The sequence below is a fragment of the Astyanax mexicanus genome, chromosome 14, assembly GCF_023375975.1.
Source record: "Astyanax mexicanus isolate ESR-SI-001 chromosome 14, AstMex3_surface, whole genome shotgun sequence".
NCBI lineage: Eukaryota > Metazoa > Chordata > Actinopteri > Characiformes > Acestrorhamphidae > Astyanax > Astyanax mexicanus.
In genome coordinates this window covers 13,040,109-13,059,773 of record NC_064421.1, presented here as the reverse complement: position 1 = coordinate 13,059,773, position 19,665 = coordinate 13,040,109, and the positions used below count along the sequence as shown (strand labels likewise).

Below are 19,665 nucleotides of genomic sequence, written 5' to 3'. Positions count from 1 at the left end.
TGGGGTAACACAGTACAAAGTAACAGCACAGCACAAATGCGGGGTGGATACAGTAATAAAGGCAGGTGGAGATATTCTCATTTTTTGGAATTTGCTGGACAAAGATTCAAAACAGTTACTGCAAAGTTTAAGTTATATCCAAGCCAAAAGCATATTTCAACTGCTGCAAACTCTAAGAGCAATTTGTCAAAGCATTTAATCACAGTGGATGCTAAAACTTAACTCTTGGCTAAAGACCCCTGTACTGCAGAAGAGAGATTCTCAGTATCAACCAACAAGATTTTTAATCAGCACCAGGACTCAGTAACTCAAAGAAATTATGATAATTGTTTATAAGATATATAGTGGAGGAAAATGCTCCAACATGTAATGAATATTATTTTTGTACTACTACAGATTTGTATGTAGATCAAAGTCCAGTATAGTTGAATTAATATGGGTTTCAGAATGTAACTTAGAAATGTAATTAGGAATGAGATTACATAAGTAAAGTAAAGTAATTCCATTACAATTTTAGAAATGGGTAATCAGTAAAAGATTACTTTTTTTGAGTCACTTTCCCAAAATGTATTGCACTGTTCTCTGGGATGTTGTGTTACGTCCTTCGTCAAAATTTTTGTCTATATCAGTCTGAATTTTTAATCACTCATTGCTTTTGCTAAACTTCCTTCTTACACTTCCTTCTGGATGAATCTATATATAAACCTTTTAAAACAAAAAATTTCCAGGACAGTAAAATAAATTCCAATAGAAGTCAATGTTATAAGATATTTCATTCCAAGTTTTGGAGCACTTCTATACTACTATAAATACAGCAAATTCTACAGCACAGTAGAATATACTAATATACTAATTTTGCATTGTTTATAAAATACCCAATATAAACTCTGCTGTGTAGAACTTACCAAGGTTCTCCAGATCTTTGCGTGTGACGAACTTGTAATCATCATAGACGGTGCTCTCTGGATTCTCTTCCAGTTCTTCAGTCAGGTTATCCAGGAAAGAGCACCAGCGGGGTGCAGGACCCAGGGCCTGAGAGTCCACAGTGGCAGAGAGGAGTAGAAAGAAACAGAAGGAAAGTGTTAGTGTGCATATTAACTAGGGCTATACAATATATTATTTTAGTATCGCTATTACACTGTGCAAATCCACAATAGTCACTTTGCAGGAAGAGCATTTTTTGAAAATCACCACTGATCTCAGTTTCATATCTATGTTATGTCTGCACAGTATCATTGATTTTACCTTCTTCTGTAAACGTCTGTATTTTTCTTTAATACACTTCTGCTCAAAAATGTATTTATAAATATTTTTTAGTAGTCCCGTAGCCGTGCTGTATGACCCAGACAAGCGGTTTATTTTAAAATCTTAGCAAAGACTATTACTCCACTTCACCTGTCAGACCTCTAATTCTTCTCTTCACTGATGAAACTGAGACTTAGTTCAATGTTAAGCTGAGCTGAAGGCGCTGTTGCCATGTGGGTCAGCCTGACATCTTTCTGCACCGGTTTACTCCAGTTTCTAAGAGTCTTTTGAAGTTGCAGAAAACAGTACTCACCCCTCTTCATCTGTAATTTCTCTTTAAAAACATATATATATATTTTGAACAGTTACAGAATTTTCTGTCTATCTGTGTCATTTTCTATTTATTATGATAAAAATATGAATGTGTTTTCTGTTGTGTAAATGCTGCAGTAGAGAGTGCAGTAACAGACTGAGGCTTTGTTCATTTGTATTTCTCTGCATCCATTATCAAAGCTCAGTCAACTAACTAAAGTCATTCAATCTAAACTGAATTAGTAAATGGATTAGAAGGCAGTGGTGGCCACATAATTAGTTATTGCTGTTGGGCCCTTTAGTTAGGCCCTAAAACGCCCATAAGAGTACTGCAGCGAAAGGCTGCCACTTACCACTCCGGGATGTGTGCTCACTGTCACTGTGTTGTGTGTTTGTTGTCACTAGTGTGTTTGTGTGTTCTCACTAGTGTGTAGGTGTGTGTTGAGTGCATTAATGGACAAATTTCAGGCAAAGGTCAAATTCCATATGTGTCCAACGCAAATGGAGCATGCGGTTGTCTGTGTCTTTAGGACAGAGGATACATTTGGACATAAAACTTTTAATTACAGTGTGATTTAAAAATGAGAAATTTCTTTGAGCAAGACAGCCTGCGAGGGACACTCTCTCTCTCTCCAGTACCGATCCTAAACATGCAGGTTAATGTTTAAACGAGTGAGAGTGCATGTCCTCGGTTCTCCTCTATCAGCCATCTCTCCCTCTCCCACTCTCTTTCTCTACCTGTGTGTGTGTGTGTATATACCATGCTGTAAAACTCTGTCCATAAGCTGTTACACAGGTCCACTTGCTCAAAAGGTTATCCCCAGAAGGTGAATTTATTGTACAAATTCGCTTGAAACAACTTCCTCAAACAAAACCTGGTCAAAAAGCCAGGAAAACCAAACAAGGAAATATGTACATATCAACAGAGAGACGCATCAGTGTCTGTTTATTTATCAACAGGCCAAAACACAAAAATCTATCATGATGTAATAAAACTGCAGTGCCAGGAACTCAAAATACAATTCGATCAATAGTAACCTGATGTAAGTTGTACATTAGGTACATCAGTAGTACATCAGTAACCTCAGGTTCGTGCACAGTGGAGTGGGTGGATGCCAGTGTTTCAAGGTGCCTCTGTGTCTATGTTACCTTCTGGCTCTCTCCCTTTAGTTAGGCTGGTTAATTCAGATCTGCTGGAGTCATTAGATAATAATCACACTGATAATGTTTTATATTCTCTGTTTTACATAAATTCAGTCAAAAGTAATTCCATCTCTCTGCCTTCCTGTGTTTTCTATCTATCTCTTCTACATATATCAAGATGCACTATTCCTGATGTTGCCCAGCCTGGCTCTCCACTGCCCGCTGTCATAAATGAGTACCTGGTACATTAGCTTTAGCTCCACATTATTTCTCTGTACTGTTGTTCTGTTCTGTTATTTGTTATTTGTTTTACTGAGTGGATCAACCAGAGTGGAATGGCTTCCTTTTGACTGAGTTTTGGTTCCTCCTAAGATTTCTTCCTCTTAATGTAAGGGAGTTTTTCCTTGCTACTGTTGTCACCACAATAATTGGCATCTCTGTGGTGCTGCTCATAAGAATTGACCTGATTTTCTCTGCAAATCTGTAAACTTCTGTTGTAAAAAGCGCTATAGAAATAAAATTACACTGAGTTAAATTTAGCACTTACGGGAATGTAGAATGTATTCATTTTGGGGTCTTCATTGGCAGTGAAAAGCATACCTTAAAAAAGAAAGAAGAAGAATTAAATATTTAATCCAAAAGATGCATGTTATTTTCCTCCCCAACACATTTAAAAAGGACATGAGTTTGTTAGCTCACCAGTTATCTTGTACAAAAATGTATGCATCTGTATGTATATGTGTACCAGGGCTGCATGTGTAATTGTAATGGTCAATTCTTTATAGTGCTCTGCTACTGCATCAGCTGCATAGGGCAGTAGCAGCACTGCAGCCCGAAGTGGCAATAACAGTAATGCTGTTTTAAAATTGTTAAAGAGCACAACATTTTAATATTATTAGAATTAATGGTAGTGTTGCCATACAAATATGTATGGAAACACTTTTTAAGCAGCATTTTTTTAAGGCACACTATGCGACTTTTCTCAGTTAATCTATGCGTTTCACACAGTTTTAGATAAATAAATGGGTTACTACAAGGCAAATAGAGGTTCTCTCAGTCATCTTTGTGATCTGTAGGGGAAAAACAACGCTTGCTAGTTCAGGAGCCCTCGGCCCGCAGTCTCAGGCATTGCCAGAGTCAGCTTTGCTTTGGGAAATACTAGGGACATGGACCCAGCAGAGAGCGAGAGGCAGGGTATTTTCTAGCAGCCCAAAAATCAATGACAATAGCTATAGACTTGTAGGTTTATCATGACAGAGCCAGTGAGAAAACAGTGAAAGCCCATGATGGAGTAGGGAAGGAGCTAAAAGACTAAAGACTGTAAGCAACACTGGAATGATTTCTCTCTTCTCTGCATGTTTGCACTTTTACTATGGTAGTCATTGTTTATAAAGCTGTTTGTTTGAATATTGTTATGGATGTGGTCTGTTGCTGGATAACTAAGAGGCTAGTGGGGGTGTTTATTTAGATAGATAGTTACTGCAGCCCTGAATGACAAGATATGTCATTCTCCCTACTCAAAAGTGGTCTAATAGTTATACTCTAAATGATGTTGAATAAATGTAATACTTTTGGTATAACATATTTGACTGGTGAGAAATGGATGCCTTATGCATTCTGAGTGTATCTGTGGTGCTTCTCTGATAGAATACACGACATACGCAACCTATTAACACCAAGAGCTGCTTCCACATCCCTGCAGCAGATGAGCGTTAATTACCTTCAGAGAACAGCGTCTTTAACGGCTTCATTAAAACACTTCTTGGGTAAGAAAGCACTCAACAATAATAAGGCAACTAAAAAAGTCTTTCCAGGCAGAGGGCAGCTGTTTTTGGGCATGAGTGCTATGGTAACTGAGATGAAGTTTTCATTGGTATCATAGTTTTAAAATTATAATGTGTTTTTTCACCATACACACTAAAACAGCTGCAATAACACTGTGACAACCAACCTAAACTGAAATATCGTGTTAAGCAACAGAGGTAACTGAGTATTGTAGTGAGTATTGAGTGTATTGAGTGTGAGGTAGAGTGATTTAAATTGAGGTAGAGTAAAGCAGAGTGAAGAAAAGAAAAGTAGAATGAGGAAAAGCAAGGTAGAGTAATTTAAATTGAGGGAGAGTGAGGCAGAGTGAAGCAAAGCAAGGTAGAATGATGTGCAGTTATGTAAACTGAGGCAGAGTGAGGCAAAGCAAGAGAAAATGAGGCAAAGCAAAGTAGAGGGATGTAGAATGACGAAAATTGAGTTAGAGTGAGGCAAAGCAAAATAGAATAAGACAAGGCAGGTATAGGGATGTACATTGATGTAGATTGAGGCAAAGTGAGGCAGAGTAGAGTAAGCAAAATTGAAGTACAGTGAGGCAAAGCAAGGTAGAGTGAGGCAAAGCAAGGTAGAGTGAGGCAAAGCGAGGTAAAGTGAGGTAGACTGATACAAAGTGAGGTAGTGTGTAGAGTAATCTAAATTGAGGTAAAGTGAGGCAAAGCAAGGTAGAGTGAGGTAGACTGATACTAAGTGAGGTAGTGTGTAGAGTAATCTAAATTGAGGTACAGTGAGGCAAAGCGAGGTACAATGAGTCAAAGCGAGGTAGAGTGAGACAAAGCGAGGTAGAGTGAGACAAAGCGAGGTAGAGTGAGGCACACTGATGCAAAGTGAGGTAGTGTGATGTAGAGTAATCTAAATTGAGGTAGAGTCAGGCAAAGCGAGGTAGAGTGAGGCAAAGCGAGGTAGAGTGAGGCAAAGCGAGGTAGAGTGAGGCAAAGCGAGGTAGAGTGAGGCACACTGATGCAAAGTGAGGCAGTGTGATGTAGAGTAATCTAAATTAAGGTACAGTGAGTCAAAGCGAGGTAGAGTGAGGCAAAGCGAGGTAGAGTGAGGCAGACTGATGCAAAGTGAGGTAGTGTGATGCAGAGTAATCTAAATTGAGGTACAGTGAGTCAAAGCGAGGTAGAGTGAGGCAAAGCGAGGTAGAGTGAGGCAGACTGATGCAAAGTGAGGTAGTGTGATGTAGAGTAATCTAAATTAAGGTACAGTGAGTCAAAGCGAGTTAGAGTGAGGCAAAGCGAGGTAGAGTGAGGCAGACTGATGCAAAGTGAGGTAGTGTGATGCAGAGTAATCTAAATTGAGGTACAGTGAGTCAAAGCGAGGTAGAGTGAGGTAGATTTATACTTCACTACTACTACTTCTTAGCCTGGGCAAAATAAGTGTAGAAAAAAACCTTCAAAGGGCTCAAAATAATTTAGGATCTTTATTCATCATGTTTCACGCTGATATCAGACTATCCAACAGCTTTATGGTACATGTCATTTTTGTCCATATCATGCCCCCCTGCTGCAGACTCTCTCTAAAGATGAAGGTTATATTCAGCTACACTCAGCCAATGCAAATACCCTCAGTGGAGGTAGTGCTCAGTCATGAGGTGAAGATATTAAGGGAACATAACTCACCAGAGCCAGGATAAACACAAACATCAGTGATGCTGGATGATGGCTCGATGGAGGAAAACATTTTACCCTGAAGAGGGGAAGATAAAAAAACAAGTTCATGTGTTTGTTTTGAACACAGTACAACTGCACAGGCCAGTGAGTAGCCTAGGGGTAATGGTGGTTATTGACACTGAAATGCTGGATCTGGAACTCACGGTGTCTTTGTTCCACATCTTGATGATTTTAGAGTCTGCTGACAGCACCAGGTCCAGCTGCTCATGGAAATTAATGGAATGGATGGGCATGCCGTAATAATGGTCCTTCACCAGTAGGGGGTGGGAGGAACGCAGGTCAAACAGCAAAACCTGCACAGAAAAAAAAAAAAAAAAAAAGATTGCAGTTATTTTAATGCAGTATATTTTTATTGTCAATTCCTTGAGATAGAGCTTGAATTACATGCTGATTTGGGAACTGGCCTGGTTAATTGTGCTAATTGTGCTCTTTAAAACTTCTGAACCAGAATCTGAACCCACAATCTTTGGGTCACGGTCACAGTGCCTCAGTCTTCTTAGTGCTGATCATTTAAAGCCCCATGATTCACCTATTTTGATAGATATCAAGTTGTTTGCTACAATGTATAGGTTCCATTAGACTCAATAATATCATTACCACCTCCATAAAGCACTTCCAATTGTGTACAGTTGCTATACAAGAACACAATTGTGAGTGGAGTTTTGGCACAGTGTAGACGTACCCACACACTATACACTTCATAGATACAACCCATTAAATTCTAATATACCTCATATTGTGCAACAAATAAATGTGCAATACAGCTTTTTTCATGGGCAATTCATGTAAAAAATTGATTTTTTTTATTTTTAACATTTTAGCTCCAACATTATCCTAATACTTAAATCTAACCCTAAACCCAACACTTAATGGTAAAAACTAGGGTTGGGCGATATGACGGTATTTCGGTATACCACGGTATTTAAATATGGTGACGGTATTGTAAAATAGTGACGGTATATTAACCACGTGACGTGCCAAACCTGAAAAACGGACGTTTAAGACATTCTGCGCATCCACAATGAAAGAGCAATAGGAGGGGTAAGCAGTAAGGAGCTCCCTGATTGGTTATGGGGTGGGGATTCTCAGTGAGGAGATCATACAGCAAAAACTCAATAAACTCTACAGGTTTCACTAATTTTCACCAAAATTATCGCCACAAATAGCCACATTTGTGCTCAAGGGACAATAAATCCCTAACAACTAACCAACCAACCACCGAAATGATCAGATTTATCAGTTTATCCTGCAGCATGGGGTGTTCAGTGTGAGTTACTCAAAGTTATAGCTTTTCCTAAATATAAGCAATTCCGCGGACCGCGAGGCGCTGCGCGCTGCACCGCGCTGCCGACATCTGAACCCCGGCTCCCCTTCGCGAGCAGAAACGGCACAACACCACCCGCTGTGAAGCTGCTGTAGTGGATACAGCGCTTATAAATAAATTAACAAACACAAAAATTAGGGTATTCAATCTGTAATTTCAGTTCGTTTTATTTTTTTCTTTTAATTACCGTTTTTATTAGTTTCAGTTAAGGGGAACTTTCACTTTCAGTATTCGTTATTTCGTTCGTTTTCGTTAACAGTAATACTTTGTTATATGGTGATTATCAGGCCGTAGATTTATATAAAATAAAAATAGTATTAAAAAACAGATGACTATTTCCTGGAGCCTGGACTGACCCGAGATTTTCCATTACTTTCCTCGGGCCGGGTCTCGTCCGGGCTGAGAAATAAAAATCAAAATATCCTGCTATTTAAAAAAATGGAAAATTTAATAAGAATAATAATATTGTTCTGCATACTAGAGTTTAGATTGTCTGCCTGCGAGACTGAACCCGAGCGTGAACGGGAGACTGAACGCGAGCTCATCCGCGCGTTTAAAGCTCCGCAGCATTTAATAAAAACAGATTAATAGATATAAAATAGGAAAATAAGTAACTAAACTTAGCTCAAAATGGTAAAAGAAATATAATCTAACGAATTCTAAAATAAAGAAAAATAAATAATGTACACACAAGTACAAAGCTAAAAAAATATACATAAAAAAATAAATCATCCGCGCGTTTAAAGCTCCGCAGCATTTAATAAAAACAGAAAAATATTTGTATGAAATAGGAAAATAACTAACTAAACTTAGCTCAAAATGCAAAAAGAAATATAATCTAACGAATTCTACCACCTACCACCCCTGATTACCTAATTTATCTATTATTTTTTATAACCGGTATATTATTATATATATATTTTTTAAGCGTTTACTCTTAAAACTGTATATTTAATACTGAAACCCCTTTTTGCTTTAATTTGCTTTAACCAGGACAGGCCTTAATGTCCGAAACAGAAACTTAATAGAAGTGTCTATTTCATTTACACAACAGACAAGATAAATGTTAAAACAGATCTTCAGCTGAAAACAAATAATTCAGAAAACTCAACATCATCTATGAAATGTAAAGTCTTATATTAATTACTAGCAGCTGACCTGTCCAGTAGTGGTGCCCACAGCCATTCCCAGCGAGCTGTTAAACTTCAGCGCACTGACAGAAGGCAAGCCCTCAACTCTGTAGAGCAAAAGAAAGACAGAATGCATATAAACACAGAAAGCATATATTAAAAATACACATGAAGATATGCAAAGGAAAGGAAGCAGAAGTATGTCTTTGTTTTTAATTAACTGCAGACTAGAACAGTTTAGCTCCAGCTTATAACTTAAAGCTTATTGTTTCACTAAATACACTGACATGCCAAAAATCACAGGTGTTCCATGGTGACCAATGGAAGCTACAGTCACAATCAGCTACATCCACTGTGTGTGATTATGCCTTCTATGACAGACCATCTCCAGTAAATAAGTGACACCGTGGATCAAGGAACATTAAATTAATCTGGAACCCACTTCCAATCAGGTCTCACTCCAACTCTGATCATTCACAATGCCTTGCCATGAGCACACTGCCCAGTGTTCAGTCTCGCTCACAAGATGACACCTCATAACTTATACAAGTATGGAATAACATTTCATGTTTAATTTGCATACTGCTGTGCCATCACTTTTGGCATGTCATTTGTATAAACTGGGCAATTTGAAACTGTGTTCTCTGATTTTGTCACATGTGAGAATCAAGTGCAGAGTTGAGTTCAGGGTCATGAGAACACAGCTTACTCTGTTCCCTCAGTCACGCTGCTGAGAGCACAGTCCAGAACAGCCACTCGACTGCGCACGCGAGGGTCCCAGCACTCCACTTTCCCCTAGACACAGCAAAACAGCCAACATCAGCACCCAACACCACACATTACCATACAAACATTACAGAACACAGTACAGGACAGTTTAACACTAGCGGTTCTTAGCTCCACCCTCGCGAGTGAAACTCTGACAGTTTACATTGCTTTGCATGCAGTTTTAGAATAGTATTTCTGAGAATATAATAAAAGTCACAGAGCAAAAAGGGCAAAAACACTCCCAGTGCAAACCAACCCTAATCGAACTCATTAACAAATGACCATGTTTCCAATGAATAACCATACAGTTTAATGATAATGTATTCCTTTTTGGAAGAAATCTTAAAAAAAGGACACATTTTACATTGCAAAAATACAAATGTGTTTTATTTAGACTAATTTATTCATGCTTGAAGGCACTTAATGCAAGATAACTTGATAAATGGTTATTTGTTGAAAAGGCTCAAAATTTGCAGCCCTTTCTAGGCTGAAGAAAGTTTGTTGGGGAATATTTAAACTGTGTTGGACAATTGAAATTCACAAACCTTCTAAGCTATACAAACACAAATCAATACAGATACATATTGTTTCTTGACATGCCTGTCTGATACTCAGTTTAAAAACACAGTTTAAAATTTTAAATGTGATCAGATGTAAAAAACAAAATAGCATTTTTTATGGGTATCTGATTGTTGAAACATGGGCAATGCATACATTTTGGTTTCACAATGTTAAATTAAATTAAACAGCCCTCCTCCTTTCACTTAATCATAATATTTGGGAAATTTGGCTTCATGGGTGTTTGATTATTTTTGTGTGTTCCATTGCTTCAATAGACCTTTTTCACACTTCCACGTTGGTTAATGAAGAAGAATAAATATTAGGGTTAATCCATTTTGCCGTATTCCCAATACAAACTAGTCTTTAGTCTGTGCTGGAGGAACATTCACAGATGTTAGCTGTGCTACAATACTGCTACTACTCAGAGTCGGATGTGACGACACAGCGACTGTGAAAAAGATCTATAGTGCAGACAAAATCTTGCATCTCCAAAACAGCAACCAAATCTGCTTAGATATTTTTTTTCTTTATGTAACTTTCAAAATTGTAAAGAAATGTAATGTAAAGTGTAAAGTAAAAAAAAGGGAAAGACAAAATACAAAGTAATAAAAAGTATTACCAAAAAATTTAAATAAAAAAAAAATGTGTTTTTGTACCAATCATTATAGAAAGCACTGTAATTATAAACAAACAATTATAAAGATTTTTGAATTATAACACTCACCTCCACAGTCCCTGCAGCAAACAGCTGATGAACAGGGTTGATATCACACACATTTATCTCTCTGTTGGGAGACAAATTCATTAAGACTGTAAACTAATGACACGGCCAAGAGTTCTGACATAGTTTCTAATTCTTTTTTTTTTTTTAATTAAATAAAATACTGTTGTTTTCCCAAAAAGTACCGAACATACAGCTCTTGAAAAAAATGGAGGCCACTCAAATTATTGTTATTTATAGGTATAAGTTTGAGTAAAATGAACATTGTTGTTTTATTCTAAAAACTAAATAAAAAATATTGTAATTTAGAGCATTTATCTACAGAAAATGAGAAATGGCTGAAATAACAAAAATATGCAGAGCTTTCAGTCCTCAAATAATGCAAAGAAAACAAGTTCATATTCATAAAAAGATTTTAGAAATCAATATTTACACAGTTTTCATGCATCTTGGCATGTTCTCCTCCACCAGTCTTACACACTGCTTTTAGATAACTTTATGCCTTCACTCCTGGTGCAAACATTTAAGCAGTTCAGTTTGGTTTGTTGGCTTGTGATCATCAATCTTCCTCTTAATTATACTCCAGAGGTTTTTAATTTGGTAAAACCAAAGAAACTCAATTTTTAAGTGTTTTTTTCCAGATCTGTATATACAATATCTATTATCAGCCCTAGTTCACAACAGCAGGAACTTCATCATGCTGCTGCTGCTGCTCTTATGCCCTCTACTGACTGAGTACTCACGCTGCATCGGTCTGCAGAGAGTTGAGGAACCTGCCCTGCTCCAGATTCAACCTGTAGACCTCAGAGCTGAAAAAGGAGAAAACATTCAAAAATGTATTAAACATATTCTCATTACAAAGAACAATTATACAGAATAAATGTTTTTTTTTTGTTTTAAGGCTGTGGTTGGTCTGGTTGTTTACCTGGCTCCAACAAAGTACAGATCACAGGATGGGTAGTGGTAGGAGAAGTCTCGACCGAACTTCGGTATGCGTGTTTTGTAGTAGTGTCCATGCTGAGAGTGAAACTCCACGTAACGATCCACATGCAAAAACACAAGCTGCACAAACAAACAAATATTAGAGTTTCATTTTTGTATCAGTAATACAATTATAAAACATATTCAGAATAATTCCAGATATGCTCATGTTCAAATCTAACACAAAGATCTTACCTTTGAGTAATCATCAGACAGGATCTCAAAGGTCACCACTGCAAGAGAACAAAACAAGAGTTTTAATGAGGCTATGAACTTCATATGAACTTCAATAGGCTATAAACTTTCATATATTTAGAATTGCCTTTTCATTTAAAGCAACAAGAATCCATAGATGGATTGGATTACCTCTGTAATAGGAATAACCTTGTAAGTCACTTTGGATAAGAGTGTCAGCAAAATATTATAAATGTAAATGTTGCACTAACTTATGCCCATTAGCCCAAAACAAGATCAAAATATGCACTATGTACCCTGTTTAGTGTGCTTGATTCATGCGTCTTTCATATTGATTAATTACATATGTTGATATGAACACAAAAATCCAGATTTATCATAATTAAGTAAAGTAAAAAGTAAGATCTCTCATTTTTCTGATTTGATTTGTACTTTAACTTACCCAAATTGATATACTTTAGTAAAGATGAGAAAGGGACCGTAACAAATTACATATACTTTCTTATGTTGTGAATGAATGTTGTGGTTTATTCAGAGATGAATAGTAATGAAGTAGAATTAAGTGCTAAAAAACTGTATTTGTATCTACTGGAGTATTATTTTTACTACACTACTGTACTTAAGTACTAAAATACTGTATCTGTATCTACTGGAGTATTATTTTTACTACACTACTGTACTTAAGTACTAAAATACTATATCTGTATCTGCTGGAGTATTATTTTTACTACACTACTGTACTTAAGTACTAAAATACTATATCTGTATCTACTGGAGTCTTATTTTTACTTCTCTACTGTACTTAAGCACTAAAATACTATATCTGTATCTGCTGGAGTATTATTTTTTACCTTAAATCACTGTACTTAAGTACTAAAATACTGTATCTGTATCTATTGGAGTATTATTTTTACTACACTACTGTACTTAAGTACTAAAATACTGTATCTGTATCTACTGGAGTATATATTTTTTTACTTCACTACTGTACTTAACTACTACAATGCAGTATCTGTATCTAATGGAGTATTATTTTTACTACACTAAGGTACTTAAGTACTGAAATGCTGTATCTGTATCTAATGGAGTATTATTTTTACTACACTAAGGTACTTAAGTACTAAAATGCTGTATTTGTATCTAATGGAGTAATATTTTGTCCTACTTTCACTTTTACTTAATTACATAATTTGGATGTGGTTTAATACTTTTACTCTGATAAATGTTTGTGCTGCATTGTTACTTATAACAATTATAAAAATGTTAGCAATAATTCCTAACCCATATTAATCACTGCCAGAGGGGCAAATGGCACTAATGGCCCATCCTGCCTTTCACTTTCCACTGTTTTTGTAATAACTACATAACACAGTATTGTACTTTTACTTTCAGTACTTGAGTAGGACAATTTACAATACACTACTTGCAATACTCAAGTACAAAAACTGTTGAATGCTTCCGTACTTATCAAAAAGTGACTTGAGTAGATGTTGAGTAGAAGCGCACTTGTACTTTTAACTCAAGTCTGGGTCTCAGACTTTTAACTCAAGTGCTTTAGCTCTGGACATACTGGATTAAAGTGACAGATTTCCAAATAATCTATAAAAGTAACGTACACTCTCTTGTTCACTCTAAAGTAAAGGCATTTCTCTGTTACACCGCCGCTGCACAGTATACTGTTTGGGTATGAAGTGAGTAAGCATGTGCTTGTCTGTCTGCGTGTGTTTTAAATATTAAGCACGGTGCTACTCTTCCACTGAGCTGGGCTTTCATTACGAGAGGAGCGCTCAGCACCACTGGAGTGTGACTGATCACCCGACACCATCACTGAGAGACGGGGATCCTCTTCCAACAATAGAGCCACTCAAACCCACACACTGCTAGCTCTGCACGGACGGCTCAAGGGCAGCTGGCTACGGCTCTATAAGTCTGGACGCTGGCTTCAGTGTCAAGTTCATGTAATGTAGATGTAAATGTCTTCACTTCAAGCTCAGGAACTGTAAAGACTATGGAAACTGTACTGTATGAGCTATGATGCTATGTTATGTTTAACTTCGAGTCTGAGACAGGCTGTAAAATATTCTGTTTATCACTGCTATGCTTCACTTCTGTCACAGACATCTACTGAATCACACAGTCGCCATGTTTGTTTATGTCTGTAGATTCCGTAGACAGACAGTCCAGACATAAGCACAACACTGAATCCAGGAACACACAACACGTGTTACTGCAATGCAACTGGAAGGACCTAAACAGTTAATAGGATTTGTTAACTAGTTCACTGTCAAATCTTGTATTTTATTGCAAAAAATGTTTTTTTTTTACTTATGAAGAACAATGTCTATAAATCATCTGAACTTGCCACAGTCAAGTAGCTTAGGGTCTTAAGGTATAATAATATGCACTGAACTGTACAAGGACAGTTGTCTTAACAGAATATCAAATAATAAAGGGTCTAATAATTGGTCTATATAGAAACATTTGACATTTTAAGTGGTTTATTTACTGATTTAATGACTCTTTATATATGAGGACATTATTTTGTAGACAGGCTTTTTTTAGAAACTTAAAAACCATGGCAACAAAGTTCCATATTTGCTAAAATACCTCTTTTACAACTACTGTATATTACACAGTTGTGTCTACAGTAGAAAGGTGTTAAAATTTAACAATCCTGGAACTGACTCCTTGAAACAAGATAAGTCCAAAATGAACATTTAGGTCCTTCTAACACTCTTCACCAGGGGTGCAGGGGTCAATCATTCACAGTCATCTATCGTGAGGAAGCAATCAGGCTGATTGTAGGAGCTACGGGTCAGTTTTCAGCCTGCCCTCTGCATTTAAAATACTTTAAAACAGCTTGTACTCACACCACCATATCCTAAAGACTGATAACATCGCTGCTATCTGGTTTCTGCTCTGGTAATGACTGTATCACAATCACAATTAAGGAGGATGATGAGATCACATGAAGTCAAGCCCTACTGTTTCTACTAAGCCATCTGACACTTCTGATGTTAATCAATGTCATTTTCCATTGTTTTTGTTTAGCTTTATTGAACATCTTTATCGATATGTTTGGATATTACTTGGCTACATGAAAAGCCATGTAAAAACCCACCAAGGATACACTGTATTAGCATGACAGACAGCATAAGGCAAAAACACTTTGGGAGCTGGTCAAGACAAAAAAATAGAAATAAAAAAATATCAATTTTGCCTAGTAATAGGACTGTATAAATGTTGATATAGACAGCTTGTGAGTCCTGACCACAATTAATATAACTGTAGGTGGAATACATTTCTACTAGGGGTGTCACGATTCTCTAAATCCTTGATAAATTTTTATTTTGTCACGATTCGATTCTCGATTTTCTTTTTTCTTTTTTTTTTTTTACAGCAGAGAGGCCTATGCCAGTTTTAGATTAGTCTATGGTCAGTCATTGTTTTGATTCATCAAATTTACAATATCTTATTTCAAAAGGTGGGCTTGATATAAGTGATGCAAAGTGATACAAGTGATCTGTAATACACCACATTATGCACTAATGATCAAATTTAAATAATTTAATTAAGATATATATGTAATGCCATCTAATGGCTTTTTGGTAGCAGCAGTGTGCACTATTAAAACAGCAACATAACAAAATAAATAATAAAAAAATACAGGAACAGTCGTGTACAAAATAATAGAACAATTAGAGCATTAGAACTTTATCCTACTGTAACAGTTAAACATGTAAAATAAGACTCGGTCCCTGAGAATGACAAGTTTTTTCTTTAACAAAGATATATTATTAACTTGATCTGAGAGAAAGATGCTCCTTAAGGTACCAAAACTATTAACATATTTGAGGCTAGACACAACAACTGTTATTTTTATATTTTAAAATTTACTTTAAGGAGATGAGAATGTCGACATTCTCACAATGTCCGCAGCGTCGGCTACAGTGTGCAGCGCCATTTGCGTAGCGCGCATGCTTGCGTAGATTTAGGGAGATTATTTTTTAAATAAAGGAGCTTCGAACTACGCATAAAAAGATTGCCACACTGCTACTAATATATTATTTTTGAAGTTCTTGCCCTATTACTGAACTCCTTGGAAAAACATTAGTTGTACAAAGAACTATACAATAACATTTAATTTGACTTAGTATTATGTGTTTACTAAAAGCTTAAAGACTTACCATCAGAGTCCATACATCTCTCAAACTTCAGAGACAACTGGTACGTGTCATAGCATCGGATCCTGGGTTTGTATGTTCCTGTAATTAACCAAAGCAAAAACTGTGTTAAAACATTAAACAAAGTGGTTTATTCAGCTTTTATTAATTAAACATAAGAAATAATAATCTGAAATACAGAGTCAAACAAACCTGCAGCTAAAATATACTGCCCATCTCGTGATACTCTGATAGTGGTTGCTGCAGTGGGCATCTCAAAATCCTGAATGAGCTCAATCCTTCTGAGGACATCTGTGGAGCAGAGAAGAGATGTTAGATAAACAAAGCAAAACACATTGATTGTATTTGTGCTGTTATTTATTAAACACTTAATAACTTCTGCTGAACGATGTTACACAATTATCCTTGCAAATTGTGTAAATGTTAAACTTGCTAAAACTCTTTACTTCAGTGGGGGTTGAATAATTTTGAACACAACTGTATAACTGCGTGACAGTGTATGTGACCAATAATATCCTATAATAATATTAGTCCTGTATCAATCAAAAGTCTATTTCTGTGATCATGTAACAACAGTATGCCATGTGGGAGATTGGGGTTCAATTCCAGGTCTTAGTGAGTATGCTGTCTTACACCAATAAAACTATGTTCACATTACCAAGCTCAAGTGACTCAAATCTGAGTCACTTTTTTTGCTTAATGTGGCTCAGATCTAATTTTTTTTCATGGCAGTGCGAACGTTCCAAATCCGTTTTTTTCATATCAGATTTGAGTCACTTTCATATGTGGTCCTAAATCGGATACGTACCCGATCCATGGTCATGCGACATGAATGTGAACGGTCAAATTTTTTAAATACTTTTTTTTTATTTTTATTTTTTTATTACTGTGCAAAGGCAAGCTGCCTGTTTTCTTTTTCCTCCTCGACCTAAGCAGATGAGCTGTTTGCTCTCCACTCAAGCAAAAGATGCTTTACATTTGAGCTGCTAATGCATCCATTTTACATTTATAAAGCTACGTCGTCTCTTATTTATATGTTTTTTGTTGTTGGTAAAGAAGGCGGCGTTTATACACGTATTAATGTGCGCATGTGAGGCATTTCAGGGACAGATTGGTCCACATTCCACACAGATACAGGTCACTCACATTTGTGAATGTCGTCAAGATAGCCAAACCCATTCTGAGCAAAAAAATCGGATTTGAGCAATGTGGCTTGTAATATGAATGTAGCCTATGTGACAGAGTATGTGACCAATAATATCATATAATAATATTAGTGCTGTATCAATCAGGTCTATTTCAGTGATCATTTAAGAACAGGTTGGTGTCATGCAGTGAATAACACCACCACCTGCCAGTGAGCTACCACCGCGTGAGAGATTTGGGTTCAATTCCAGGTCTGGGTGAGTATGCTGTGCTTCATCATTAAGAGTCCTTGGGCAAGACTCCTAACACTAAATTGGCCCACTTCTGTAATAGGAATAACCTTATAAGTCACTCTGGATAAGAGCGATAGGTAGAAATGCTGTAAATGTAATGTAAAAGAACGACTCACCAACATCTCTCTTTTGTAAGGCTCTCCTTTTTCGATCTGATAACCACTGAAAATATAATAATAACAATAATAATAATACAGTACTATTATTAAAGCAGCACAGAGTTCAAAGTTCACACAGCAGATAATCAGCAACAGGAGTACAGCACAGCTATCAAAACAGATCAGATCACTTTAATAACAATCTATTCACTCAGCCATCCTATAAATCACCAAAATTATTAAATAATCATCACACTAAAACAGGGAGTCATTAGAAATGCCTATAATAAAAGTGTAACAGAGAGATATAACTAGAAAGAACTGTACATTTAGTTAGTTATCTTACCTCAGGCAGAGACTTTCCATGGCTCAGATTATAAATCTTCACGTTGTTCACACTGGACACCTGCATGTTTAAGAGTTCAGGTCTTTTTCACTCAGCATAATCTGTGTATGTGTATGAACTTCGCTCCACGTTGTTAACTACAACAACAAGAGCTGCGGAGTACAGTCCGGACGGAACACGAGACCCTGCACACATTGGTTCCGGTGTTCTGTCGAATTCTGCTACCTTGTCGAACCGTGCTGCCCCAATGTATATTTAACTGTAAAAATACAAAAGAAGCACTATTTTAGGGCATGTACCCAGTGATATTCCAGTAGATGTACGTTATTAGATTTGGAGTGCATAATTCATTGTACAATGGCAAAGTTATAGTAAATATAGCTCTTTACAAACTGCTTTTGTATTTATTTATGATAATAAGTGTAATTTTTAGTTTCCATTTACACTTCTGTGCAATGATAGTGCGTCCAGGTTGTTTAATGCACATAACCCCCCCTAAACCAGATTAATTATACATAAAACACGAGAAAGAATTAAATTGTGTAGGTCGGCGCATGCGCAGTACCTTTGGGAAGCATGTATCGATGGGTAGCAAAATTCGACAGAACACCGGAATCGGATCGGTGAGTTCTGAACTAGGTTAATTAATTTATTTTTATATCATGATTAACAGCATTTTATAAAACTACAGCCCATAATCTATCGCTATTCTAAAAGCTAAATCTGTTTCACACTGTATTTTGTTTAGACAATCAAGCTAATTTCTAAAGCAAGCGTGTGAATCAGTGAATCATTTACCCACATGTTTGATTCATTAAAAGGTCCGTTCTAAAGAATCAGTTACTTTTTTATATTATTTATTTTAAATTTATATTTTTTATATTATTTTAGGGAGACATGGCCTACACGGTCCTCATTTCCCAATAAATATCTATTAGATACATATATATCTTAAAATCTTATTTAGGGGCGTGCCATATCCTAATGTATGACAAAATGTGAGTGAATACAATTCTGTATTTATTTTCTGCAGTGGTGTATTCTTGAACTGTTTTGTCATATTGCCAAAAAATGTTACTATCGCAAAAATATCCTGAAATATCATGATATTATTTTAGGGACATATCACCCACACCCGTTATCAATACTGTCATTTTTTAATCAATCTTTCAGTCAACTTAGCTGTACCAAGTACAGTTGTGTTCAAAACTATTCAGTTATCTGTGTTTAATGAGTGAAAGAATCGGTTCGGTGAATTCTGAACTAGGTATTTAATTCATTAATTTTATTTTTATTAAAATACTACAGAATTTAGAACGAAGCTGTAAACTTTTAATAATAACAGCATGATTTTAAACACTGTATTTCTTTACGAAATCTAGCTAATTTATGAAGCAAGCGTGTGAATCATTGTATCAGTGAATCGTTTACTAGCATGTTTGATTCATTGAAAGGTCCGTTCGAAAGAATCGGTTCACCTGGTTAAACCACGTGCAGTAATTAACGCACTGTTAGATGGGTTTCAGCTGTTTGTGCGTTTGTACAGTTTGTATAGTAGCTAAAATACCGAGCCATACACAGTTATTTTTTAGATTAATTACCACCTAAATATATTTATTCTGGCGTTGACAATTATACGTGACAAATATAACAACCTAAATACTCGTTTTAATAGTTTAATTCTGTCACAATAGTAATTTTATTTTTTTTCAACGCCACATTTT

General features: G+C 36.3%; 1 protein-coding gene across 2 annotated transcripts in view; it reads right to left on the bottom strand.

The window, feature by feature from the left end:
* The window catches only part of nol10 (nucleolar protein 10), a 29,834-nt gene extending 11,719 nt beyond the window's left edge, over positions 1–18,115 (bottom strand). The window contains exons 1-14 of one of the 2 annotated variants that reach the window (XM_022673130.2): positions 17,942–18,115; positions 17,614–17,659; positions 16,251–16,349; positions 16,062–16,139; positions 11,875–11,912; positions 11,624–11,760; positions 11,442–11,507; positions 10,702–10,762; positions 9,358–9,443; positions 8,677–8,755; positions 6,338–6,487; positions 6,144–6,210; positions 3,248–3,300; positions 906–1,032 (exon numbers count right to left, since the gene is read on the bottom strand). In XM_022673130.2, the coding sequence (XP_022528851.2) occupies positions 906–1,032; positions 3,248–3,300; positions 6,144–6,210; positions 6,338–6,487; positions 8,677–8,755; positions 9,358–9,443; positions 10,702–10,762; positions 11,442–11,507; positions 11,624–11,760; positions 11,875–11,912; positions 16,062–16,139; positions 16,251–16,349; positions 17,614–17,659; positions 17,942–18,007 (1,153 nt within the window). In that variant the 5' untranslated portion in view covers positions 18,008–18,115. The remainder of the gene's footprint in view (positions 1–905; positions 1,033–3,247; positions 3,301–6,143; positions 6,211–6,337; positions 6,488–8,676; positions 8,756–9,357; positions 9,444–10,701; positions 10,763–11,441; positions 11,508–11,623; positions 11,761–11,874; positions 11,913–16,061; positions 16,140–16,250; positions 16,350–17,613; positions 17,660–17,941) is intronic. The other variant, XM_007257320.4, reaches the window with a different exon arrangement.
* Positions 18,116–19,665: the final 1,550 nt, after the last annotated feature.